This window comes from Hemitrygon akajei, chromosome 1 (genome assembly GCF_048418815.1).
Source record: "Hemitrygon akajei chromosome 1, sHemAka1.3, whole genome shotgun sequence".
Taxonomy (NCBI): domain Eukaryota; kingdom Metazoa; phylum Chordata; class Chondrichthyes; order Myliobatiformes; family Dasyatidae; genus Hemitrygon; species Hemitrygon akajei.
This window is the reverse complement of record NC_133124.1, coordinates 71,011,326-71,038,662: the sequence shown is the minus strand read 5'-3', so window position 1 is coordinate 71,038,662 and position 27,337 is coordinate 71,011,326. Positions and strand designations below refer to the sequence as shown.

General features: G+C 43.1%; 1 protein-coding gene across 1 annotated transcript in view; it reads right to left on the bottom strand.

Moving 5' to 3' along the window:
* The window catches only part of riok3 (RIO kinase 3 (yeast)), a 44,276-nt gene extending 17,713 nt beyond the window's left edge, over window positions 1–26,563 (bottom strand). Inside the window, exons 1-8 of the mRNA XM_073045376.1 lie at window positions 26,287–26,563; window positions 22,416–22,537; window positions 19,893–20,035; window positions 14,452–14,559; window positions 12,322–12,431; window positions 11,671–11,814; window positions 8,989–9,116; window positions 3,306–3,488 (exon numbers count right to left, since the gene is read on the bottom strand). Coding sequence (XP_072901477.1) covers window positions 3,306–3,488; window positions 8,989–9,116; window positions 11,671–11,814; window positions 12,322–12,431; window positions 14,452–14,559; window positions 19,893–20,035; window positions 22,416–22,537; window positions 26,287–26,331 — 983 coding nt within the window. The 5' untranslated portion in view covers window positions 26,332–26,563. The remainder of the gene's footprint in view (window positions 1–3,305; window positions 3,489–8,988; window positions 9,117–11,670; window positions 11,815–12,321; window positions 12,432–14,451; window positions 14,560–19,892; window positions 20,036–22,415; window positions 22,538–26,286) is intronic.
* Between the last annotated feature and the right edge of the window lie 774 nt (window positions 26,564–27,337).

Below are 27,337 nucleotides of genomic sequence, written 5' to 3'. Positions count from 1 at the left end.
CACTGGACAGAATATACAAATGCCTAAAGCATATACAGGTCAACCTTCACTAATCCGGCACCACTGGGACCAGTGGAGTGTCGGATCAGTGAAAATGCCAAATTACAGAAGGATCACATTAAGCAATAGCTAACCGCCTCATCGTACCTTTAAAATATCGTGTAAATCAGTACAAGTTAGATAATAATGAAACAGAAATATTAAATGAGTAGCAAGTGAAATTTTAATAAAGTAATATACTGTACAGGCACAGATAAAATAAAGGGTACAGGTAAATGTACAGAACAGCTGAACACTTCCGCTTCTAAAGTGAGACATTTAATATACCTTCAGGCGAAGTTACATGATTGCAAGTGTGGGGTTGTCAGGATCATCAACATCTTCATCTTGAAAAATGAGTGAAGCATCAGGAACTGGTGCTGAAACTGACACAACAGTTTTTTCAAAAACCATCGATGTTGGTGGCAGCACACCTGGGTGAGCAGAAGCAGAAGTTGGAGAAAGGAGGTCTTCTATAAGCCACCTTTCACACAACCACCAAGTGGCCAGGGATTCAGTGCTGGACTCTTCCCTCTTCACTTGCAGTTACTGAGGGAATCCTCATTAGTTTCTTTTCCTCTGCTTAGTAATATGCTTAAGTTCAGCGGGTCGCCACGTCTGATATGAGGTCGTCGGCAGAAGAGAACGGAGCACCGGCCGGGCGACGCCGGAGGGCAGGTGAGAAGGCAGACTGACCCAGTGCGCACCAACTCCCCCGCCGTTGGCGGGTGAGATAAGTGAGTGCCGGTGGCCGTGCCTCATGCAGATGATGTTAATAAATGCAGGAAAACAAGCAGGAATCGCCTGTCTGTGCTTACAAGAGTGTGCCAACACGTGAACAGATCTAGTGCAACCAAAACAATGCGTACGGTGGCCCAGGAAATTTGAAATTACAGTTGCGCAGAAAATTTGAAATCAGTGCCAGATTATCGAAGGAACCGCATTACAGGTAGTCGGATTAGTGAAGGTCGACTGTACCACCAGGGTCAAGGACAGCTTCTATCCCACTGCTTTAAGACTACTGAACAGTCCCTTGGAATGAAACGATGGACTCTTGACGTAACAATACACTTCGTTATGGCCTGGCACATCATTGTCTGTCTGCATTGCACTTCCTCTGTAACTGCAACACTCCAATTCTGCATTCTGTTATGGTTTTCCCTCATTCTACCTCAATGCACTGTTGTGATGAATTGACTTGCATTCAGGCAGCAAAGTTTTTCACTGCACTTTGGCATATGTGACAATAATAAACCAATTTCCCAGTATACTTTAACAGCTTAGTTTCCACAGCCCTTTGGGTAGGGAAGTCTAAATCCACTACCCTCTGGTTACAACTATCACCTCCATTATCTCCATAGCCATCTTAAGATGCAGGTTACCAGGTCAGGGGATTTATTTGTTTTTAGTATCACTAACTTTTCCGATGATGATGGAGAGTTCTTTCAGTTTCTCATTCAATTTCGGCCTGTTCGCCACTTGTATCGTGTCCTTTGTAAATACATTTCCTTCTCGTATCATAGGTATCACAGTAGCATAGCAGCTAGCATAAAGCTTTACAGCACCAGCAGTAGGGGTTCAATTCTCACCGCTGACCCATATATACCAAGTTAACATTGTGGCATCTTTACATGACCCACTGAAAGGCTGATTTTACCTGTGCTTGCTCAGCAAAACTAGAAGGAATACAGGGTAAACCAGACTGCTGTACAGTGTGAACATCCTCAAACTTATTGGGTCCCCATCGCGGGAAGGGGATTCACAGATGAGAAAGCATGGCAAGATTTTGATAATATTGAGGTAGTCTGGATAGAAAATTCACAATACTTCATAGATCAAAGTATTCAGTACAGGAGTTGGGATGTTATGTTTAAGTTGTATAAGACTTTAGTGAGGTCTAATTTGGAGTATTGTGTGCAGTTTTGGTCACCTGCAGCAAAAATGTAAATACAATTGAAAGAGCACAGTGAAAATTTACAAGGCTGTTGTTGGAACTGGAGAATGAGTTATATGGAAAGATTGACTAGGTTTGAACTTTATTCACTGGAAAGTAGAAGATTGAGCGGTGATTTGATAAAGGTATACAAAATTATGAGGGGTATCAATAGGGTAAAAGCAAGCAGGCTTTCTCCACTGAGGTTGGGTGGGAGGTCATGGCTTAAGAGTGAAAGGTGAAAAGTTTAAGGGTAACATGAGGGGAAACCTCTTCACTCAGAGGGTCATGGAAGTGTGGAATGAGCTGCCAGTGCAATTGGTGCATAAGAGCTCAATTTCAACATTTGAGAGAAGTTTGGATAAGTATGTGGATAGTAGGGATATGGCGGACTACTGTCAAGGTGCAGGTTGTTGGGAGTAGGTTTCAGCCTGAGACCATAAGATATTGGAGCAAAATTAGGCCACTTGGCCTATCAAATCTGCTCTGCCATTTCATCATAGTACAAGGATGGGAGGAGACATATGGAGAGCTATATTCTGGGTGCAGGTCAATGGGACTAGGTAGTTAAAATGATTCAGCATGGACAGGATGGGCCAAAAGGCCCGTTTCTGTGCTGTAGTTTTCTGTGACTCAACGACCAAAACTTTAAAAAAAATGCAGTGAGACAGCTGTACAAGCCACAGTAAGCCCTGGGACTACCCCCAGCTCCTTGAAATAAGTGCCCCTAGTTACAGGATGGAACAGACTTTATCAAACAAGTATGCAGAGTCTTTCATTCAAATCATTGAGAGCTAGTAGAGTTATAAAAGCCACCACATCCACACTGACACAGTAGCAGCGCCAACAATCTGCATTCAATTCCAACTGTGCCTGCAAGGAATTTGTATGTTTTCCTTGTAACTACAGTATATTGGTTTCCTTCGGGTGCTCCCAGTTTCCTCCCACGTATAGGTTGGCAAGGGTTAGTACGTTGTAGGCATGGTATGTTGGCACTGGAAGCATGGCAACACTTATGGGCTGCCCCCACTGTCTATGGAGTTTGCACATTCACCCTAAAATCACGTGGGTTTCCTCTGGTTTCCTGCCACATCCCAAAGACATGCAGATTAGAAGGTTGATTAGCCAGTCAAGTTGAGTGGTGAAATCTGGGCCGCTGGCCTAACGTAGAGATTACTGCACTGAAAAAGTCATTCAACCCACCGGTCTAGGCTGACCATTATGCCCATCTTTCTATCCCATTGCATTAATTCTCTCTCCACTCCCTGATCATTCATGACCTATCAAGATGCTTCAAGTGTTGTCACTGTGATACGACATCCAACTTTTGTACCTGGTCAAGTTGTGCATTTCCTTCTCTGCCCACATGCGGATTATCTTACGAGGATTCAGCTTGCTGAAGCGGTCTTTGAACCTGTAATCATCCTTGATGTACTTGTCCCGATTTTTGAATTCATTGAGAGTTGTCTTAAAAACTTTGATGGCACACTCTTTGGGAACCATTTGATCACCCAGGCTGTGAAGGGAGAAACCAACAAGTAGTGATGAATTTTGGAAAATATTGACTTCAACATTAAATAAAAAAGACAAAGAATTTGAGGGATAAATGATGAATCTAATGAGAAATGAAGGGGGATTTTTTTTAATACAGGGAGCAAAAAGAATGTGGAGCTTGCCCAGAAAATGAAGGTGGTGAACATGGAGGTACAGTTCAGATAAAATTCCGTGCCATCAGCTGTCAGGAAATGTTACTGTTACAGAAGTAGCTTACATCTCTACGGGTTTTCAGATTAAGTGCTACCAGGTTATGCAATGACCAACATTCACCCAAATTTACAAGAGCTGCAGAGGTTAAAGAACAACTTCTTGTTCACTGAACATGAAGACGAAAACACCTTATCAGCTCCTTCTATTCCACAGACTGCACAACGTAGAAATAATCCATCATTATTGCAAATCGAATGCACAGAAACACAAAACTGCAGGAAAAACTCAGCCCAATACATAACTGGCACATCCGTCCCCGCCATCATAGGTATATACAAGCGGCACTGCCTCAAGAAGGCTACATCTATCAAAGTTCCCCACAAAAGGGCTGTGCCACCTTCTTGCAGCTACCATCCACAGGAGGTAAAGTCTGAAGACCAACACCACCAAGTTCAACAACAGCAACTTCCCTTCAACCATTTAGTTCTTGAACCAACTAACACAAAATCCTGTTACTAAAGCTTAGCAACACTATGAGACTTTAGTCCTTGTACTAAAGTCATAGAACACCACAGCACAGAAACATGCCCTTCGGTCCATCTAATCTATGTCAAACCATTAATCTGCCTAGTCCCATCAACCTGCACCCAGACCATGGCCCTCCCATCCATGTGCCTACCCAAATTTAATTTAAATGTTGAAATTGAGTCCAGATCCACCACTTGCACTGCCAGCTTGTTCCACACTTTCACTACCCTCTGAGTGCAAAAGATCCCCCTCATATTACCCTTAAACATTTCACCTTTCACCCTTAATCCATGACCTCTAGTTCCAGTCTCATCCAACCTCAGTGAAAACAGCCTCTTGCGTTTACCCCAATTATACCCATCCTAATTTTGTATACCTCGATCAAATCACCCCTCAATATCGACATTCGTGGGAATAAACTTCTTACTTATTCAACTTTCCCTAGCACTAGGTCCTGAAGTCCCAGAACATCCTTGTAAATTTTCTTTGTACTCTTTCAATCTTACTTACATCTTTCCTATAAATAGGTGACCAAAACTGGGCACAATACTCCAAATTAGGCCTCCCCAATATCCTAAACAATTTATACACTGTGTCATCTCTCTGACACAGTGGTATCAAGAAAACAACTTCTCCCTCAATGTTGCAAAAACATAAAGGAGCTGGTTGTGCATTACAGGAGAAAAGGAGACAGGCTAACCCCTATTGATATCAATGGATCTGGGATTGAGAGGGTAAACAGCTTTAAGTTCCTCAGAATCCACATCACCAAGGACCTCACGTGGTTTGTACACACTAGCTGTGTGGTGAAAAAGGCACGACGACGCTTCTTTCACCTCAGACAGTTGAAGACTTTCTACAGCGGCACAATTGAGAGCATCCTGACTGGCTGCATCACTACCTGGTATGGGAACTATACCTCCCTTAATCGCAGGATTCTGCAGACAGTGGTGCATCTGTAGTTGTGAACTTACCATGATTCAGGACATTTACAAAGACAGGTTTGAGAAAACGGCCCGAAGGATCACTGGGGACCCAAGTTACCCCACAACAATCTATTCCAGCTGCTACCATCCTGGAAACTGTACCGCAGCATAAAAGCCAGGACCACCAGGCTCCAGGCCAGCTTCTTCCAGCAGGCCATCAGACTGATTAACTCACGCTGATTTGAGTGTATTTCTATCTTACATTAACTATACTCTATTGTAAATTATTATATTACTTTGATTGCATATTTAGATAGAGACGTAACATAATGATTTTTATTCCTCATGTATGTGAAGGATGTAAGAAATAGTCAATTCAATTTCTATACAAATTCCCAACTTCTGTACTCAATACATTGATTTATGAAGGCCATTGTGCCAAAAGGCTCTATTATCTACCTGTGATGCCACGTACAAGGAATTATGGACCTGTATTCCTAGATCCCTCTGTTCTACCGCACTCCTCAGTGCCCTACCCTTCACTGTGTAAGACCCACCCTGGTTGGTCCTCCCAAAGTGTAAAGCCTCACACTTGTCTCCATGAAATTCCACCTCCTATTTTTCAGCCCATTTCACCAGCTGGTCTAGATCCCGCCACAGATTTTAATAGTCTTTCTCACAGACCACTACACCCCCAATTTTAGTATCATCTGCAAATCAGCTGATCCAGTTTACATTATCATCCAGATTGTTGATATAAATGACAAAGAAAACTGGACCCAGCACTGATCACTGCAACCTCCCACTAGTCACAGGCCTCCAGGCAGAAAGGCAACCATCTACTACCACACTCCGGCTTCTTCCACAAAGCCAATGTCTAATCCAATTTACTACCTCATCTTGAATGCCAACCAAATGGACCAATGGACCTTCTTAACCAACCTCCAAAATGTGAGGAAACTGACAGATGCTGGAAATCCAAAGCAACACACACTGCACCTCTGCCCAAAACACTGATTGCTTACTCTTTTGCATAGATACTGCCTGGCCTGCTGAGCTCCTCTTGTATGTGTTGCTGACCAAGCTCCCATGTAGGACCTTGTCAAAGGCCTTCCTAAAGTCCACATAGACAACATCCACTGGCTTGCCTTCAACAATTTACCTGGTAACTTCCTTAAAAAACTCTAAGATTAGTTAGACAACACACACAAAATCATGCTGATTATCTGTAATCAGTCCTTGTCTATCCAAATACTGATATATCTGGTCCCTTAGAATACCTTCCAATAACTTTCCTACTACTGATGTCAGACTCACCAGCCTATAACTTCTTGGCTTATTCTTAGAGCTTTTCTTAAACAACGGAATGGCAATGGCTATTCTCCAATTCTCCTGCACCTCACCTGTGGTTAAGGATATTTTAAATATCTCTGCTACAGAATCCAAGATGGCGGTGCATTCAGATGCAGTGACCACTTTGTCTCAAATGTCACTTGACTTGACTAGGACCACTGTGATTTCTGCACTAGCCTCCCACAGGGTATGCCGGGATATACTGTCAGGCCTGGGGATTTATCCGCCTTCAATTTGCCTCAAGACAGCAAACACCTCCTCCTCTGTAATCTATATATGGTCTATGACCTCGCTCCTGTTTTGCCTCTCATCTGCCACCCAGTGCCCTCCCCCTGAGAAAATACAGATGCAAAAAATCCATTTAAGATCTCCACCCCTTTTGGCTCCACACATAGATTACAACTCTGACTCGCAGAGGACCAATTTTGTCCCTTATTATCCTTTTGCTCTTAATATACCTGTAGAAGCCCTTAGGATTCTCTTTCACCTTGTCTGCTAGAGCACGTCTTCTTTTAACCTTCCTCATTTCCTTTTTACATGTCTTATCCTCTTCAAGTACCTAATTTCATCCTGCCTGCTTATATCTGGTATGCACCTCCTTTTTCTTAACCAGGGCCTAAATATCTCTTGAAAATTGAGGCTCCCCGAGCTTGTTATGCTTTCCTTTTATTCTGACAGGAACATACAAACTCTTTTGAAGGCCTCCCGCTTACTAAGTACATCTTAGCCAGAAACCAACCTGCACCAATCCACATTTGCCAGATCCTTGCTGATACCATCAAAAGTACTCTAACTTAGAATCTCAGACCTATCCTCTTCCATATTTATTTTGAAACTATGATCACTAGATACAAAGTGTTCCCCTACACCAACTTCTGTCACCTGCCCTGTGTTATTCCCTAATAGGAGATCTAAGACTGCTCTCTCTCTCTCTCTCTCTCTCTAGTTGGGACTTCTACATATTGATTCAGGAAACTTTCCTGAACACATTTAACAAACTCTCTCCCCTCCAGCCCTTTTATTAGATGGGAGTCCCAGTAAATATGCAGAAAGTTAAAAATCACCTATCACAACCTTATGTTCCTTGCAACAGTCTGCAATCTCTCTACAAATTTGCTCTACTAAATCCTACAGACTGTTGGTTGGTTTATAATATAATCCTATTAATATAGTTATACCTCTTTTTCCATAGTCTACATATAAAGCCTTACTACATGAGCTCTCCAGTCTCTCCTGAGTACTGCCAAGACATTTTCCTGACAAGTAATGCCACTCCTCCCCCTTTAATCCCTCCCACCCTATTACATCTAAAACAACAGTACCCCGGAACTCTGAGCCGCCAGTCCTGCCTCTCCTACAACTAATAGCTACAATGTCATAATTCTATGTGCTGATCGATGTCCTAGGCTCATCTGCCTTTCCTACAGTACTCCTTGCATTCAAATATACGCAGCTCAGGGCATCACCCTCCACCTTTCAAATCCTGACTTTACAGGTAGACTTAACAATATTTCCACAACCACTCCACAACTTGCTTTGGGGCTCTGGTTTTCATCCCCCTAAAATTGACTTTTTATTCTAATTGTGTCCTTTCTTATAAATATTGTTTATTATTTTCTTATGAATACTGCTTTGATAATGCTATGTGCCTCTGACACTGCACCTGTGCAGCAACAATTTTTCATTGCATCTGTGCAGACATGCACTTGTACAAATACCTTACCGTCTGTGTACACGCATGATTGAATGCTATGTACTTACACATACTGTCCAGTAATCCCCTTATGAATGTATCTGCACCATCTCAAATCACTGTTCCTTCATGCATTTACCTTTTATTTGATGCCTCTTAGTCCATCAAATTACTGTCTATTTCTTTCACCTTGTGTGTTTAACCAGCTTCCTCTTAACCACAGTTTGCTTATACAGCCTCGCCTCTTCCCTAACTGGTGCTGCATTTTCTTTTGCCTTCCTCCTCTACTTTTCCTTATTACCAACCTGCCTTGGTCACCCAAATCCACCTGTTCCCTGCCCACCACCATTCATGTCTCTTTGGTCCACCTATCATCTACTGGTCCGTCTCGCCTCTCCCCCTCTTTATACAAAGCTATTTCCCCTAAAGACCCTTACAATGAGTCTTGACCCAAATTGACTACTCTTTCCCCCAAACTCTCCTTCACCCCCACCCAGAAGCTGAGTTCCTTTTTGTTGCATCTGTCCTATGTACCTCCAGCTTTCCTTGTACTCTCCATAGAAAGAGAATGAAGGATCTCAACCTGAAACATCAATTGTCCATTTCCCTATACAGATGCTTCCTGACCGCCAGCAGTTCATTTGCTCCTAAGGAAAATTCCCCTCAATTCCTCATTAGATTAATTTTGATTTGGCCTCCCCCAGATGCAGATGCCTACATTCAGCCTAACCCTCAAAATCACATCTAAAGAGGTACATTTTGTTCAGATTTTCCCAACATGGTGGTTTACTCTACGGACTAGTGCATACCTTCCCCCATTAGCGTGGAAAACCACAGACTCTTTGCCTGTGCTGATGCAGCCGTTGATGCTTTCCAGAACCCCAGAATTCACCATCTTGAACAGCAGCAGACGGGTTTTCGAATCCATAGCTTGATCCTGAGTTAGCAGCAAAGCATGACATGAGGTAAACAAAGAAACGATTTCAAGATAAGCTTTCAGACTCAGAATTACTCATCATGCGTACATTGAAATGTGTCATTTGCGTTAACAACCAACACACCCAAAGATGTGTTGGGTCAGTCCACAAGTGTCGTCACACATTCCGATGCAAACAAAGCATACCCACAATGTTCAGTATAACAACAACAGCAAAACAAGCCCCTTTCCCAACCTCCAACTCATATAGACAGGCCTCTGACCTTTAATTGCAATGTAGCCCAGACTTGTACATTCCAATTAAAGTCAATCAAAGGTTAACTTTTATCAGAATACATTACTGACTTGTATGTCATGAAATTTGTTTTGCGGCACTAGTACAACGGAAAGACATAAATCATTCAATAAAAATAATGAGGATGTGTTAATGATCAGTTCAGAAATCAGAAGCAGAAGGAAAGAAGACCCCTGATGGTAGTAACAAGAGGGCATGCTAATGACTCAGCAAGCTGCAGAACTGAAAACATTAATATGAAAACAAAGTTCTGGAAGCACTCCACAGGTCAGGCCATATCTGGGGAAAGAGGAGCAGAGTCAATGTTTCAGGTCAAAGATCCTTTACCTGAACATATTACTTAGTTCTGATAAGGGGTCTTTCACCTATAATGTTGACTGTCTCGTCACAGTTGACACCTGATCTGCTGAATGCTTCCAGCATTTTCAGTTTTTATTTCAAATTTCCAAAATCTGTTTGATGTTGATGTTAATACTTTAAGGACCATACTGTATGGATTCACATGATCACTAAATCTTTGTGGTCCCCATTGTCCTCCCACAGGGCACAGAAAACCAGCAGCAGCAACCTGCCACCACCCAGTGGTTGCCCTGAAGATATTGTGACGACTTGTTCTATCAGAAGTGTTTTCCCAAAAGCCACTCGAGTCATACAGCACGGAAACAAGCCCTTCAGCCCAACAGGTCCAGGCTGACAGAACTGACTATCTGAGCTAGTTCCACTTGGCCAAACTTATTTTTTTTTAAACTGTCTAAATGTCTTTCAATAATTGGAGACTCAGGGATCAGAGGCAAAGGCTCAGAATGAAAGGACATTTCTTCAGAAGAGATGAAGAGGAATTTCTTTAGCAAGAGAGTGGTGAATCTGTGGAATTATTTGCCACAGATGGCTGTGGGGGCCAGTCACTATATTTTAAGCAGATTAAAATGATAGATTCTCGATTAATAAAGGCAAAGTTAACGGGAGGAAGGCAGAAGTGGACTGAGATGGAAAATAAATCAGGTATGATTGAATGGCAGAGCAGGCTGAACAGGCCAAATGGCCTAATTCAGCTCCTATGTCTCAGTCTTTTAAACCTCTCTCTCTCTCACATACACACACACACAGTACTGTGCAAAAGTCTTGGCCACCCCAGACTTTTATATAAATTAGTTTCTTTTCTGCATGAGTATGTCAATAGAAAAGAGCAAGTTTTAGATTTCCAAACATTCATTTTCCAAAACATTAAATGTTACAGAAAAATGTTTGTTTCGTGAAAGAAAGTAACAATTAATGGACCACTTTTCAAATAAAAACTTGATTATTTTGTAGGTATACAGCCCCGGTACATGGTTAAACAAAGATAACAAACAGGTGACATAATGAATTGAATGAACTAAACTGATTAACCTAAATAGAAACAGGTGTAGGAGTAATCAACTTGAGTGAAGATCAACCAAACTAAAAGGTGAAGGTGTGGCAGATGTGACTGCTAACCTTCAAATCATCAATGCTTACACCATGGCAAGAGTGAGCATAGCAAAAAGACACAACTCCCAAGCAGAAATTTCACAAAAGACAGGAGCTTCAAGACGTGCTGTCCAAGATCTTCTGAAGAAGCTCGAAGAAATGTGCATGGTTGAGGACCAGAAACGCAGTGGTCTGCCACAAAAACTGAGCACAGCAGACGAGAGATACATCAAACTGGCGTCCCTTCTATATCGAAAGTCCAGCACTGCTATCAGCTCTGAACTTACAGAAACCACTGGAACCCAAATACACCCCTCTACAGTCTGGAGAAGTCTTGTCAGAAGTAGTCTTCATGGAAGAGTTGCTGCCAAAAAGCCATTCCTTCAAAGTGGAAACAAAGCCAAGAGATTCACCTATACACAAAACACAAGGACTGGGTTGCTGAACAATGGCAACAAGTGCTCTGGACTGATGAGTCAAAGTTTGAAATTTTTTGGCTGAAACAGGAGCCAGAAAAACAGAGTTAAGAGTCACAATGACAGAGGAGTTTTCTTTTTGTAAAGGAGTTGTTGCAATCAGGAATGTGTTGCCTGAAAAGGCAGTGGAATCAGATTCCAGAGGAGCTTTTAAAAGGGAACAGAAAGAATTCTAGGAGTAAGTTGCAGGGCTACAGGGAAAGAATAAGGGAGGGGGACTAGTGGGATCATTCTAAGAAGGAGCCAGTGAAAAAAAGGGGGCTGAATGGCCTTATACACTGTAAAAGTCTACAACAAACACCAGTCATACTGAATCATTTACAGCCAGACATACAGAAGTGGAGTGCTCTTTCTTTTCATGGATCTTGGCACTACGGCGCTGTTCTGAATACGAATGCTGCTTTAGAGCATTGAAAACGCGGTTAGAGAGTTTCAAGTCCATCCCAATTCCATCGCCAACCTGGAACTCTGGAGCAAACTGAAAGGGAAAACATGTTTTCAATCATTACATGAGCTCTGAATGTCAGTGCAATATTGCAGTCTTACTCTATAGCACAAATAGAAACATTCTTCTACAAAACCATCCCAGGATTCCAGCTGCTTAATCTTGTGTGACTGTAGCTTTTACATTAGTTCTTTATAGTCCACATGTCATGCTTAATGTCAATATTCTATTTATTTAGAGATGCAGTAAAGTAACAGGCCCTTGTGGTCCAACAAGCCTGCACCGTCCAATGTGACTATTAATCTACTAATCATAAAGTCTTTGGAATGTGGGAGGAAATCCATGCGGTCATGGGGAGAATGTATAAACTGCTTATAGTCAGCGTCGTCGCTGCCGTGTTCCCCCAGTTTATCTCTCGGTTATCACACGGCATGAGAAATGTGCAAATCAATGATTATACCAACCAACACCTTATCCTTCCCCACCCAAATGTCATATTCATCAGACATAACACTTCACCAAAAGAATGTACATGCTTACATTTTCCATTCGAGCTGTATTCCTCCTGCCACAAGTAACCTCATCATGTTTGGTGGTAATCTCTTTCCCCTTTCCTGCAAATCCTCGCCTCGGATTTGTTGAAGGTTTATCTACCAATGTAGGAAAAATGTTTGAGGAGTTCTGTATCGTAATTACTTTACGTAAAATGTTTACAGCACAGTCTACTGCTCCTGGTCTACATCAATGGTATTGCGGTTCAGAGGTTTGAGGGCTCCAACTTTCCAGGTGTGAACATCACCAATATCCTGTCCAGGTCCAATTACACTGATGTCACAGTCAAGACAGCTTATCAACACCTCTACTTCCTCAGGATGCTAAAGAATTTCAGCATATCCCTGTTGACTCTTAACAATCTTTATCAGTGCAACATAGAAAGCATTCTGTCTGGAATGCTAATAGCTTGGTAAGGCATCTGCTCTGCCTGAGACCACAAGAAACTGCGGAGAGTTGTGAACACAGCTAAGCACATTACAGGAACCAGCCTCCCCTCTATAGACTCAGCTAGCACAATCAAAGATCCCACCCACTCTGGACTTTCATTCTTTCCTTCACGCTAGGCAAATACAAGAAGTCCGAAAGCACAGATCAGCAGGCTCAAGGACAGCTTCTATCTTATTGTTATCTGACTCTTGTACAATAAAATAGACTCATAGCCTCACAATCTATTTCATTACGATCTTGCACTTTATCATGTACCTGCACTGCACTTTTTGGTCAACTTTTACACTTTATTCTGCATTGTTATTGTTAACCTTATTCTAGCTCAATACACTGTTTAATGATCTGAACTGTAGCTTTCCTCTGTATTTTGGTACGTGTGAGAACAATAAACCAATACGAAAAAGACTCTTCAGCACACTGGCCCATGTTGACCAAGATACCTCACGTACTTCTAAACCTTCTTTATCCATGTACTTGGTCTAACTATTTTTTAAATGCTATTAATACATCTGATTCAACCACTTCTTCTAGCAGTTCATTCCATATGGTGACCACCCCCCTCTGGGTGAATGTTACCCCTCAGATTCCTATTAAATCTTTCCTGCTCCTCTTAAACTTGTGCCTTCTAATTCTCAGTTCCTCAACCCTGGGGAAGAAAAACAGTACGGTTTCACCCTATCTTTGTCCCCCTAATGATTTTATACAGCTCTATAATATCTCTCAGTTCCCTATACTGCATGAAAAAAAACTGTGTACATCCCTGCACCCTCTCCAACACAATCATATGTTTCTTGATACACGGTGACTAGAACTGTACACATACAGATGGATGTCCAGTGGAGGCCTTTCTGACTGGTTGTACCACTGCTTGGTATGGATGTTCCAATGCACAGGATCGCAAAGAGGAAGACACAGCCATTACCATCATAAGCACAATAGTTCAATTTAGTTTCAGAGAATGTATACAATATACAACCTGAAATTCTTGTTCTTCGCAGACATCCACAAAAACAGAAGAGTACCCCAAAGAATGAGTGACAGTAAAAAAAAGTTAGAACCCCAAAGCCCCTCTGCTTCACCCCTCCACACACAAGCAGCAAAGTGTCAACCCTCCACCTCCCCCACTTACTTCAACAAAAAGCATCAGCACCCTCCACCCATCAAGCAAACAACAGCAAAGCCCCCAAGACCATGATCAACAAAACTAATCATTCACCCGACATACACAGGCTCTCTCCCTAAAAGGGGCAGAGGTATCAGACAATGAGGGGAGACCAAAATGACCAAAAAAATCACTTGCTGATTTACAATGTTAAAACCTGCTGCATCACTTTCTCTCCCCCCCTACCCCCCCGAAAATCATTGACGATAATGCTACCTCTCTCTCTCTACCTCTCCTCCTGAATTTCTGAGGACACACCCCGCAAGGATCCTCTAACGTACTGCCATCCCTGTTGCCATTTCTGCATTGTGGAACCCCACAGATAACATCCATCCTGTTGTACAAAGACCCTCCAACCGATTCACTTTTCTTCCTGCCACGGACTCAATTGAGGCATCAATTTTATCACTCTCCTTGGGCTTTAATATCAAATCACCTCATACCTACAGAGTACAAAAAGTTACAGCAGCTTTGTACACTCTGTCAGATGCAGAACTGGACATTACCGAGCTTATAAGGATCGTGCCTTGTATCTTGCCAATCAACTTCATCTTCTGAGCTTTCGCTATCTTCATATGGATGCACCATTCGGTAATTCTCAAAGGAAATGGAAACTGAATGGAAGCAGAAGACAAGAAAGCCAAGTTATTTGTAATTGATCTTACAAATCCAGACAGGAACAAAGAAGGTTAATGCACTTCAGAACAAATTTCTCTTAGTGGCTGTTGTTAATTTTAAGCAGAATACCAATTTACTGGAGAATTAATCTTATATTTATCCTCTTTGCCTTCTGTAAGTCAGTAGGCAGCTTCTGCTCCTCCTCTTCCCTCCATATTTTATACCAGCTATCTCCCCTCGTCTTTTAGTCCAGATGAAATATGTTAACACAAAACTTTGACTGCTCATTTCCCTCCATAAGCATTTTGTGTTGCTCCAGATTTTAGCACCTATATAACCATATAACATATAACAATCACAGCACGGAAACAGGCCATTCCGGCCCTCCTAGTCCGTGCCGAACTCTTAATCTCACCTAGTCCCACCTACCCGCACTCAGCCCATAACCCTCCACTCCTTTCCTATCCATATACCTATCCAATTTTACCTTAAATGACACAACTGAACTGGCCTCTACTACTTCTACAGGAAGCTCATTCCACACAGCTATCACTCTCTGAGTAAAGAAATACCCCCTCGTGTTTCCCTTAAACTTTTGCCCCCTAACTCTCAAATCATGTCCTCTCGTTTGAATCTCCCCTACTCTCAATGGAAACAGCCTATTCACGTCAACTCTATCTATCCCTCTCAACATTTTAAATACCTCGATCAAATCCCCCCTCAACCTTCTACGCTCCAATGAATAGAGACCTAACTTGTTCAACCTTTCTCTGTAACTTAAGTGCTGAAACCCAGGTAACATCCTAGTAAATCGTCTCTGCACTCTCTCTAATTTATTGATATCTTTCCTATAATTCGGTGACCAGAACTGTACACAATATTCCAAATTTGGCCTTACCAATGCCTTGTACAATTTTAACATTACATCCCAACTTCTGTACTCAATGCTCTGATTTATAAAGGCCAGCGTTCCAAAAGCCTTCTTCACCACCCTATCTACATGAGACTCCACCTTCAGGGAACTATGCACTGTCACTCCTAGATCTCTCTGTTCCACTGCATTCCTCAATGCCCTACCATTTACCCTGTATGTTCTATTTGGATTATTCCTGCCAAAATGTAGAACCTCACACTTCTCAGCATTAAACTCCATCTGCCAACGTTCAGCCCATTCTTCTAACCGGCATAAATCTCCCTGCAAGCTTTGAAAACCCACCTCATTATCCACAACACCTCCTACCTTAGTATCATCAGCATACTTACTAATCCAATTTACCACCCCATCATCCAGATCATTTATGTATATTACAAACAACATTGGGCCCAAAACAGATCCCTGAGGCACCCCGCTAGTCACCGGCCTCCATCCCGATAAACAATTATCCACCACTACTCTCTGGCATCTCCCATCTAGCCACTGTTGAATCCATTTTATTACTCCAGCATTAATACCTAACGACTGAACCTTCTTAACTAACCTTCCATGTGGAAATTTGTCAAAGGCCTTGCTGAAGTCCATATAGACTACATCCACTGCCTTACCCTCGTCAACATTCCTCGTAACTACTTCAAAAAATTCAATAAGGTTTGTCAAACATGACCTTCCATGCACAAATCCATGCTGGCTACTCCTAATCAGATCCTGTCTATCCAGATAATTATATATACTATCTCTAAGAATACTTTCCATTAATTTACCCACCACTGATGTCAAACTGACAGGTCTATAATTGCCAGGCTTACTTCTAGAACCCTTTTTAAACAATGGAACCACATGAGCAATACGCCAATCCTCCGGCACAATCCCTGTTTCTAATGACATCTGAAAGATCTCCGTCAGAGCTCCTGCTATCTCTACACAAACTTCCCTCAAGGTCCTGGGGAATATCCGGTCAGGACCCGGAGATTTATCCACTTTTAAATTTCTTAAAAGCGCCAGTACTTCCACCTCTTTAATTGTCATAGGTTCCATAACTTCCTTACTTGTTTCCCACACCTTACACCATTCAATATCCTTCTCCTTAGTGAATACCGAAGAGAAGAAATCGTTCAAAATCTCTCCCATCTCCCTCGGCTCCACACATAGCTGACCACCCTGATTCTCTAAGGGACCAATTTTATCCCTCACTATCCTCTTGCTTTTAATATAACTGTAGAAGCCTTTCGGATTTACTTCCACCTTATTTGCCAAACCAAACTCGTAACTTCTTTTAGCTTTTCTAATCTCTTTCTTAAGTTTCCTTTTACATTCTTTATATTCCTCGAGCAATTCCTTTACTCCATGCTGCCTATATCTATTGTAGACATCCCTCTTTTTTCGAACCAAGTTTCTAATATCCCTTGAAAACCATGGCGCTTTCAAACCTTTAACCTTTCCTTTCAACCGAACAGGAACATAAAGATTCTGTACCCTCATAATTTCACCCTTAAATGACCTCCATTTCTCTATTACATCCTTCCCATAAAACAACTTGACCCATTCCACTCTCTCTAAATCCCTGCGCATCTCCTCAAAGTTAGCCTTTCTCCAATCAAAAATCTCAACTCTAGGTCCAGTCCTGTCCTTCTCCATAATTATATTGAAGCTAATGCTATTGTGATCACTGGACCCGAAGTGCTCCCCAACACATACATCTGTCAGCTGACCTATCGCATTCCCTAACAGGAGATCCAACACTGCCCCATCTCTAGTCGGTACTTCTATGTATTGTTGCAAAAAGCTATCCTGCACACATTTCACAAACTCTAAACCATCCAGCCCTTTTACAGAATGAGCTTCCCAATCTATGTGTGGAAAATTAAAATCTCCCACAATCACCACCTTGTGTTTACTACAAATATCTGCTATCTCCTTACACATTTGCTCTTCCAACTCACGCTCCCCATTAGGTGGCCTATAATACACTCCTATCAGTGTTACTACACCTTTCCCATTCCTCAATTCCACCCAAATAGCCTCCCTAGAGGAGCTCTGTAATCTATCCTTCCAAAGCACCGCCATAAGATTTTCTCGGACAAGCAATGCAACACCTCCTCCTCTGGCCCCTCCTACTCTATCACACCTGAAGCAACTAAATCCAGGAATATTTAGTTGCCAATTACACCCTTCCTGCAACCATGTTTCACTAATAGCTACAACATCATAATTCCAGGTATCAATCCACACTTTAAGCTCATCCACCTTTCTTACAATGCTCCTAGCATTAAAATAGATACATTTAAGATACTCTCCACCTCCTCCTCTCTTTTCATCCCTAGCAATGCATTCAAATTTATTATCCTTTTCTTTCTTCTCCCCTACAACTTCGGGCTGAGCGCATCCCTCCTCCATCACCTGCCTGTCCTCCCTCACACACGGTCTACTTACTTGCTCTACTGGTGAACTAACCTCCTCTCCCAGTTTCCTCAAATTGATTTCCGCCCCCCCATCTTACTAGTTTAAAGTCTGCCCCGTAGCCCTAGCAAACCTCCCCGCTAGGATATTGGTCCCCCCAGGATTCAAGTGTAACCCGTCCTTCTTGAACAGGTCACGCCTGCCCCAGAAGAGGTCCCAATGATCCAGAAACTTGAATCCCTGCCCCCTGCTCCAATCCCTCAACCACGCATTCATCCTCCACCTAATTCCATTCCTACTCTCACTGTCGCGTGGCACAGGCAGTAATCCCGAGATTACTACCTTTGCGGTCCTTCTTCTTAACTGCCTTCCTAACTCCCTATACTCTCGTTTCAGGACCTCTTCCCCTTTCCTACCTATGTCATTGGTACCTACATGTACCACGACCTCTGGCTCCTCACCCTCCCACTTCAGGATATCTTGGACGCGATCAGAAACGTCCCGGACCCTGGCACCAGGGAGGCAAACTACCATCCGGGACTCCCGATCACCTCCACAGAACCGCCTGTCTGAAACCCTGACTATCGAGTCCCCTATTACTATGGTCCTCTTTCTTCTATCCCTACCCTTCTGAGCTACAGGGCCGTCCTCGGTGCCGGAGGCCTGGCCACTGTCACTTCCTCCAGGTAGGCTGTCCCCCCCAACAGTACTCAAACATGAGTACTTATTGTCAAGGGGTACAGCCACTGGGGTACTCTCTAGTACCTGCCCCTTCCCCTTCCTGACCGTGACCCACCTATCTGCCTCCCGTGGCCCCGGAGTGACCACCTGCCTGTAACTCCTCTCTATCACCTCCTCACTCTCCCTGACCAGGCGAAGGTCATCGAGCTGCAGCTCCAGTTCCCTAATTCGGTCCCTCAGGACCTGCAGTTCGGCGCACCTGGCGCAGATGTGGACGTCCGGGAGGCTCGGAGACTCCAGAATCTCCCACATCCGACCCCGAGAACAACAAGCTGCCCTCACACTCATACTTCCCGAATAACTGAAAATAACAAGAACTAAAAGATAAGCCTACTGTGCCCTCTTCCGCCTAAGCCCTCTGAGCCCAAGCCCTACACTCTGCTCCCGGCTCACTCCACTGCCCGCAAACGAAGCTGCCCGCTACTTAAGGCTGCGTTCTTTTTATATCTTCCCTCCTTCCCAGGCCTCCTTCACGGCCTGCGCAGTCCCGCCTCTCAGAACTCCGATCTGAGAAGCAATTTGAAAATGCAGTCCTATATCTTCCAACTTTCATTTAACTTCATATAACATTGAAAGCTCATATTTTATTATTATTTTATTCAGAGATACAACACAGTAACAGGTCCTTCCGGCCCAATGAGCTTATGCTGCCCCATTACAACCATGTGACGAATTAACTGTGCCACATACCTCCGTGGCCTTGCACTTAATTTGTCTATAGGTATTTTCCCTGTAATTGCAACATTATATTTTGCATCCTGTTTTGCCCTCCCTTTGTACTACCCCGACATACTTGTGGACAGAACAATTTATGTGCACTACATGCAAGCAAGTCTCAGTACATGTGACAATAGTAAAGCAATTAACAATTAAAGAAGCCTTGGTGAAAAATGTAGGTTTTAGCAGTGGTCTTAAAGATGACAAAGGGGGCAGTGAAGATTGGGAAGTGAATTTCATGGTTTGGGATCTAGCAGCCCAAAACCAAGATTAATCAGTTAAGAATGTAGCAGCAGGTGCCAGTTCCATGACTTTTAAAGTGGACTACAGTACCCAGTAAGGACATGAAAGTCATAAGGTACAGTTGAGGCAGCTGTACTTACAGAAAGTGGCTCCTGTGGAGCAAAACAATGAATATGCCAACGAAGGGTGATGGACTCCAAGCTCTGCATCATTCAAAAGGGGTTAAGCTGCTATGATCGAGGGCTGTACACGTGACACACAAGGTGACAACAGAACACATACTGGGACGTTTACCTTTGCTGTCGCCATTCAACTTATTTTCTTCTCGGCGAAGCTGTGCGTCATATTCCCGGTCAAATTCCATCTGCAGCATCTGTGCCAAAAGGAGGTCACTGGAGGTCTCCGTGCCCTCTCCAATGAGAGCTGCTGTGTCAATCCTACACACACACAACAAAACTGAGTGTTTTCCTCCCACTAAAATTGACAACCTGCTACATACATTTAACTAGAACACAGAACAGTACAACACAGGAACAGGCCCTTTGTCCTGCCTAGCCAATGCTGAATTAAACTAATCCTTTCTGCTTGCACATAATCCCCATCCCTCCATTCCCCACGTGTTCACGTGACTGTCTAAAAAGCCTTTAAAACATTCCTAATACATCAGCTTGTTCTAGGCTCCCCCCACAAACCTGCCCCGCCCATTTCCAAAACTGATTCCCTCTCGCTTTAAGTGTATGCCCTCGAGTAACAGAGAAGCAATCTACAGATGTACGATGAAGAGCATTCTGACTGGTCGCATCACAGACTGGTACAGAGCCTCCAATTGACAGGATCGCAAGAGGCTACATAGGGTTGTACACTCAGCCAGCTCCATCACAGACAGAACTGTAGTCGAGGACATCATCACGAAGTGATGCCTTAGGAAGACCCTCATCATCTAGGCCAAAGGTACAGGAGCACCAAAATTGTGAATGGTCCATGAACACAACTTCATTGCTCCTGGTTTTTTTTGGTAGCATTTATTTTGTAATTTATAGTAATTTTTATGTCTTGCCCTACACTGCAGCCACAAAACAACACATTTCATGTCATATAAGACAGTGATAATTAACCTGATTCTGTCTACCCCTGTCTATGCCTCTCAATTTTACAAACCTCCATTGAATCAGCCACCAATTCTCCAAAGAAAACCCAGGTTTGATCAAGCTGTCTTTATAGCTGTCTATGATGTAGGCTGCACCCTCTCCAAACTTCTACATCCATCCTGTAATGGGACAACCATAACTGAATGTAATACTTCAAGTGTGCTAAAGGTTTATACTTCCAGACTTTTATACTCAATGCCAATTGTGGGAACTTTAATGAATAATAACATATCAAATATTTCAGTGTCACAAGAGTCAATAATGGAATTAGCTTGGGTGAATACAGAGGTTTCAAACAGGATTCTGAAGAGATGGAGAAGTGAGGAGATTCAAGAAGGTAATTCCAGAGATTATGACAAAAACAAGTGGGAATAAACAGACCTCTCTCAGGTGGACAGGCTGTGCCTAGTGAGATACCACAGAGATCAGAGCTTGGACCAGTTGTTTACAGTCTACAGCAACGATTTGGCTGAAGTGATCAAATGGCATCTTTCCTTGTTTGTTGACAACACTAGATGGGCAAGTGCAAAGTGAGGAGGATGCAGAGAGGCTTCGGTGGAGTGAGTACAAACTATGGGAGATGTAAATATGGGAAATAAATATAATGTAGAAAATTAAGGCAGCCATTTCAGTGCATGGAACAGAAAAGCAGAATAAAGTTTACAGGTGGCATATTGGGAGGTGTTAACGTTCAAAGGAACATATACTTAGACACAATTCACTGGAAGTTGGAGTTACAAAGGCAAATAGTATAATGGCCTTTATCATAAGAAGCTTTGAGAACGTGATAAAGATAACATACTGAAAACCACACCGGAGTAACCTGTATAATTTTGGTTTGTTTACCAAGGGATAGACTTGCCCATTGGGGGAGAGTAATGAACTGGTTCCTAGGTTGGCAGCTTGCAGGATAAGGAAGGTTAGTGTACACAAGGCCTGTGTGGAAGAGAGAATCTCTCATTGAAACTATCACCAATTGGATGAAGGGGGAATGGTTGCCCTGGCAGAAGAACCTACAAATAGGGATCAGCAAGTTACAGCTATATAGATAAATTTCTTCACCCTGATCATGGTAAATCTTTGGAATACTCTCTGAATTCAGTAGAGATTCACTCACTGAGTTCAGTCGAACAGAGATCGATGGATTTCTGAACATGAAGAGAAATAAGGAACATTTGGAAGGTGTAGGGGAGAAGAATCAGCCATGATCTCAACAAATGGCATAGTAGGTTCAAAGGAACAAATAGACTACACCTACCCTAATTCATCTCACAGAAATCCCAGGATTAACCTCTCAACCACATAGCATCAGTGAGAATGACAACGGCCTTTGATTATTGATCTTGTCATCAGGATCAATTGTTCAAAGTGCTGTCTCTTAACAATAGTCTGGCCATCACCACCTCTCCCAGCCAACTGTTTGAATTTAAAGTTGCTGCTCTCCTTGAAACTAAATGCATTAAATAATTCATCCTTTCCCATGAGCAACTTGTAGAACACCCCATCACTCAAATTCAGATTTATTTATCACATATACATCAAACATACACTGTAATGCATCACTTGCATTAGCGACCTACACACCCAAGGATGTGCTGGCCACAGCCCACAAATGTCGCCCTGCATTCCAGCATCAACATGGCATGCTAATGCCAATGACATGACTCACCCAATGACATGAGGAAAAGCTGCATTCTGTTCCTGTTGCTGTAGTTCCTTAGCAAGCTCCTCACTCATTACATCGGAAAGGGAGCAGGGTGTTATAGTGGTAGGTGGTGTTCCCCATGGACACTGCAGAGACAGATTCAAAGTATGAAAACAGTTACCTTGGAAACCAAGTTCTAAACAAAGCTGAAACAACAGGATTAATGCAAGCTCCTCCTTTCTGGGCTGTGCAAGAGGAAAACCGGTTATGTGATCACTTTCGTAACATGCCTCTGATTATTTTAAAGAGCTTCCCTCAACACAAATATTATTTTGATTACCTACATGCCAAATGATCATAGGAATTAAAGGGTTAATGTAGGAGCAGAATTTGATGGCTCTGGGCCTATTCTGACTGGAGCTTGGAAGAATGAGGACAGATCTCATTGTAGAGTGAACATAGAGAGGATGTTTCCAACAGGGGGTTATTCTACAATCAGAGGGCACAGACTCTGAATACAAGAACATACCTTTACATCAGAGATTACCACAGAGGGTTGTGAAGGCCAAGTCATTGTGCCATATTTAAAGCAGAGGTTGAGAGGTTCTTGATTAGTAAGGGTGTCAAAGGTTACAGGGAGAAGGCAGAAGAATGAGGATTGAGAGGGAAAATAAATTATCTATAAATGAATGGTGGAGCAGACTCGATGGCCAAATGGACTAATTCTGCTCCTATATCTCATGGTCAAGATTCTTCACCTGGCCTGTTGAAGGGTTTCAACTCAACACACTCACTGTCCATTACCCTCTAGAGATTCTGCCAGTCTCGCTGAATTCCTCCAGCATCTTGTTTGTTGCTGGAAGTCAGCATGGACCTGATATACTGACTGGTCTCCTTTTGACATAATGAGTCAGTATGTCAGGTATACACAAGAATATTTCTGTAGAGCAGTGCAGTCACCAGCATCCCTTTATCAAAATTACAGCAAGAATAATGTACCAGACCACAAGGTCCTGGGCAAAAGCTGGAACTTCTAAGTAACTGGATAATTTGACCAAATAGTTGTCTTGTGTTGTTTAATGTTGCTTCAATAGACATTAAATCAATAGTAAAAAAAAATCAATGTATCTGAAAGTGACCCATGCCTGATGAACACTATGACATCTTTGCACAACCCACCAACAGCCTAATTTTACCACATGCTTACCTAGCAAAACCAGAGGGAGTTAGTGGCAAACCAGACTGCAATACAGTTTAATGTCCTCGAATTTACTGGATCCACATCAGGGGAGGGAGATTTATAAGATGAGAAAGTGTGGGCAAGACTTTAATAATATTGAGGTAATTTGGATAGGAAGTTCACAATAAGTAAAATTTTAAGAAAAGTACGTGGCGAGACAGCTGTGTTGGCCACAGTAAACTCTGGGACTGCCCCAGCTGTTTGAAATAAGTGCTCATCAGTTACAGGATGGAACAGATTTTATCAAATAAGTAAGCAGAGGCTTTCATTCAAAAATATGAGAGCTAGTGGAGTCATAAAAACCACCACATCCACACTGTGACATGGTAGCAGAGCAGATAGTGTAACACATTACAGCACCAACAATGTGCGTTCAATTCTGACAATAACTGCAAGGAGTCTGTACATTCTCCCATGACCATGCAGCAACAGGCAGAAGACCCGTGTCACAAAGTCAACAATATTAGGCCCAACGGCAAAAGGCTTCTCAGAAATCAGGCATTTCTGCCTTACATCATTCTGCAACCACTTGACACAAAAGTATCATCCACACTTTTAGATTTGATTAAAGAGATAAATATGTGCTCGACATGCACCAAGTAACTAGGCAGCCATCCAGCCCTTGACAACAATCACACTGTATAATCTTCCACTGAGTTGTTACCGTCATAAGGTTGAACATCCAACATTGGATCTTGAGCAGCACCAGCAGAGCAGCAGCTGGCACCGAAAGGAATCCCTCAGCACTGGAGATGGACACTTGTCCTAACAGGTTGGCAAATCGTGCAGACTATATATCGGTGTATAGTTTGGACATATGTAAAAAATCCCTTGGGACAGAGTAAGAGCAGGGGAAATCCCTCACTGTTCCAGTCAGAAACATTGCTCAACCTATAAAGAAATAATTTAGCTTGTCATTTACCACAAACATGTTTGGGAATTTATACCAAAACTGGCTGTTACATACTCACTATCCAATTCTCCTCAAACTCCTAATAAAAATAAAAATTACAAAGAAGGCTGTTGTGCCTTCTTTGTAATTCCATTAATATGTTGGGCAGAGAACAGATCCTCAGAGAACACAAAGTACACTGCAGATGCTGTGGTCAAATCAAGACATACAAAAAAGCTGGATGAACTCAGCAGGTCGGGCAGCATCCATTGAAAGAAGGGTCGACCCGAAACGTTGAATGCTTCTTTCAACAGATGCTGCCCAACCTGCTGAGATCCTCAAAGACATTGACACGCAGGAACTGCTCACCCTTTCCACTTCTGATCCTTCAATGAGAATTGGCATGTGTTCAGAGGGCATTGGAGGAGTCACGTACAAGTCATACAGGCCAAAGAGTATCAAATATATAGAACATAAACCAGTATCGCACAGGAACAGGCCCTCAGCCTAGCTTGTTTGGACTGACCATGATGCTAATCCAAAATAATCCCAGCTGCCTGCACATGATCCCTATCCCTCCATTCACTGCCTGGTCATGCGTCTGTCTAAAAGACTTTTAAACACCACTACCTTAACTGCTTTTACCACCACCCCTGGCAGCCCATTCCAAGCACTATTAAACTTTTCCCCTCACCTTACAGTTACGTGTTGTAGTATTTGACATTTCTACCCTATCTGTGCCTTTCAGTTTTAGAAACTAGGTCTCCCCTTATCTCCAAAGAAAACAATCCAAGTTTGTCCAACCTTATAGCTTAAACTTTTCAATCGAGACAGCATCTTGTCTCTTTATCTCTTATAAATCCCTGCACCCTTTCTAAAACTCCTTATCCTCCCTATAATATAGGGACCAGAACCACACACAGTAGTCCAAATGAGGCCTAACCAAAGTTCAGTACAGCTGAATCATATACTCAACACCTCAAACGATGAAGGCAAGCATGCTGCATCCATTAGTTACCACTGCTACTTGTGATGCCACTTTCAGGGAACTAAATAGTCATAACCACAAGATCCCTCTGTACATCAATGCTAAGGATGTAGTGTATACTTACTGTACAATGGACCTTCCAAAATGCAACACCTCACACTTGACCAAACTAAATTACATCCGCCATTTATTTATTTACCCACATTTCCAATTGGACTATATCCTATTAAATCCTTAGACAGCCGTCCTCACTATCCACAACAATGCCAGCTTTTCGTTACAGAAGTCCCATCACTGATTCGTGAGGAACACTACTGACGACAGACCCCTTGCTAAGCTAATGTGGTGAACTACATATACCTGTCTGGACACTCCCCCTCAGCTAACAAGTGTGACACCGACAGTCCTTCCAGATGAGGCGACACTTCACCCGAGTTTGCTGGGATCATCCACTGTACCCGGAGCGACCCGCTGTAGATCGGGAGACCGCTCCGCAGAGATCAGGCAGCATCTACAGAGTTGACATTTCAGATCTATTTCCTTCATCAAGTCTGGGAAGTGTGCTACTCCGTTTGTCCAGCATCGAGAGACTGATCTCTCCACCTGAACTCAGATCTCTTGATTTGGTTAACTCGAATGCGCAGGTTCATTCGTGAGGGAAGACTGGACAGGCTGTATTTACTGGACCTGATTGAACCACGGCCAGTGCGGCCCTACATCGGTACCACCCCTTCCATAGCACCGCACTGCCTGGGGTACTGTCCCGGACCGTTACCTTCTCTCTCCAGGGCTGTGCGGCCGCCGCCAGGCCGGGCTCCATTCTCCGCAGCTGGCTGAAACTCAGTCCTTCCCGCGAGTCGGGCAGGGCAAAGCCGGGGCTTCGGGCCTTCACCGAGGGCCAGGTCCCACAGTCGGGACCGGGGGAGGGTAGGGATATTTCCCGGAGACCGGGGCCCGGGCTCAGAGACCGAATAGTTACCGGGAGGAGGTCACGGGACCCGCCCGGGCAAACAACCGGCGACGCAGAAGCCGCCGTGGCACACGCTCGGGTCAGAGTTCAGACGCCGCCCCTCTCCGCTGAGAGGACTTTCCCATGGCATCAGAAGGCGGGGCGAATAGTCGCCATACTACTCGGTGAAAGCTCTCTCATTTCTAACTTCTCACAATCCCGATTTCTAAAATGCTGGAAACGGCAGAAGGAAAACGGAACAGTTGATGTTTCAGATCAGGGACCCTTTATCATGTCATTTTCTGTTTGACATGAAAACTTATTTCTCCAAACGTGCTTGAAATAGGGAGATACAGATCACGTTAGGCAGATGGGATTTAGTTTATCTGGCATCGTGGTCTCCGACATTTTGGGCCGAAGGTTCTGTTCCTGTGGGGTACTGTTTTGTTTTCTATGGCCTTTGTTTTCTGGCCTTTATAAATCAGAGCATTGAGTACAGAAGTTGGGATGTAATGTTAAAATTGTACAAGGCCAAATTTGGAATATTGTGTACAGTTCTGGTCACCGAATTATAGGAAAGATAGCAATAAATGAGAGAGTGCAGAGACGATTTACTAGGATGTTACCTGGGTTTCAGCACTTAAGTTACAGAGAAAGGTTGAACAAGTTAGGTCTCTATTCATTGGAGCATAGAAGGTTGAGGGGAGATTTGATCAAAGTATTTAAAATTATGAGGGGGATAGATAGAGTTGACGTGAATAGGCTGTTTCCATTGAGAGTAGGGGAGATTCAAACGAGAGGACATGATTTGAGAGTTAGGGGGCAAAAGTTTAAGGGAAACACGAGGGGGTATTTCTTTACTCAGAGAGTGATAGCT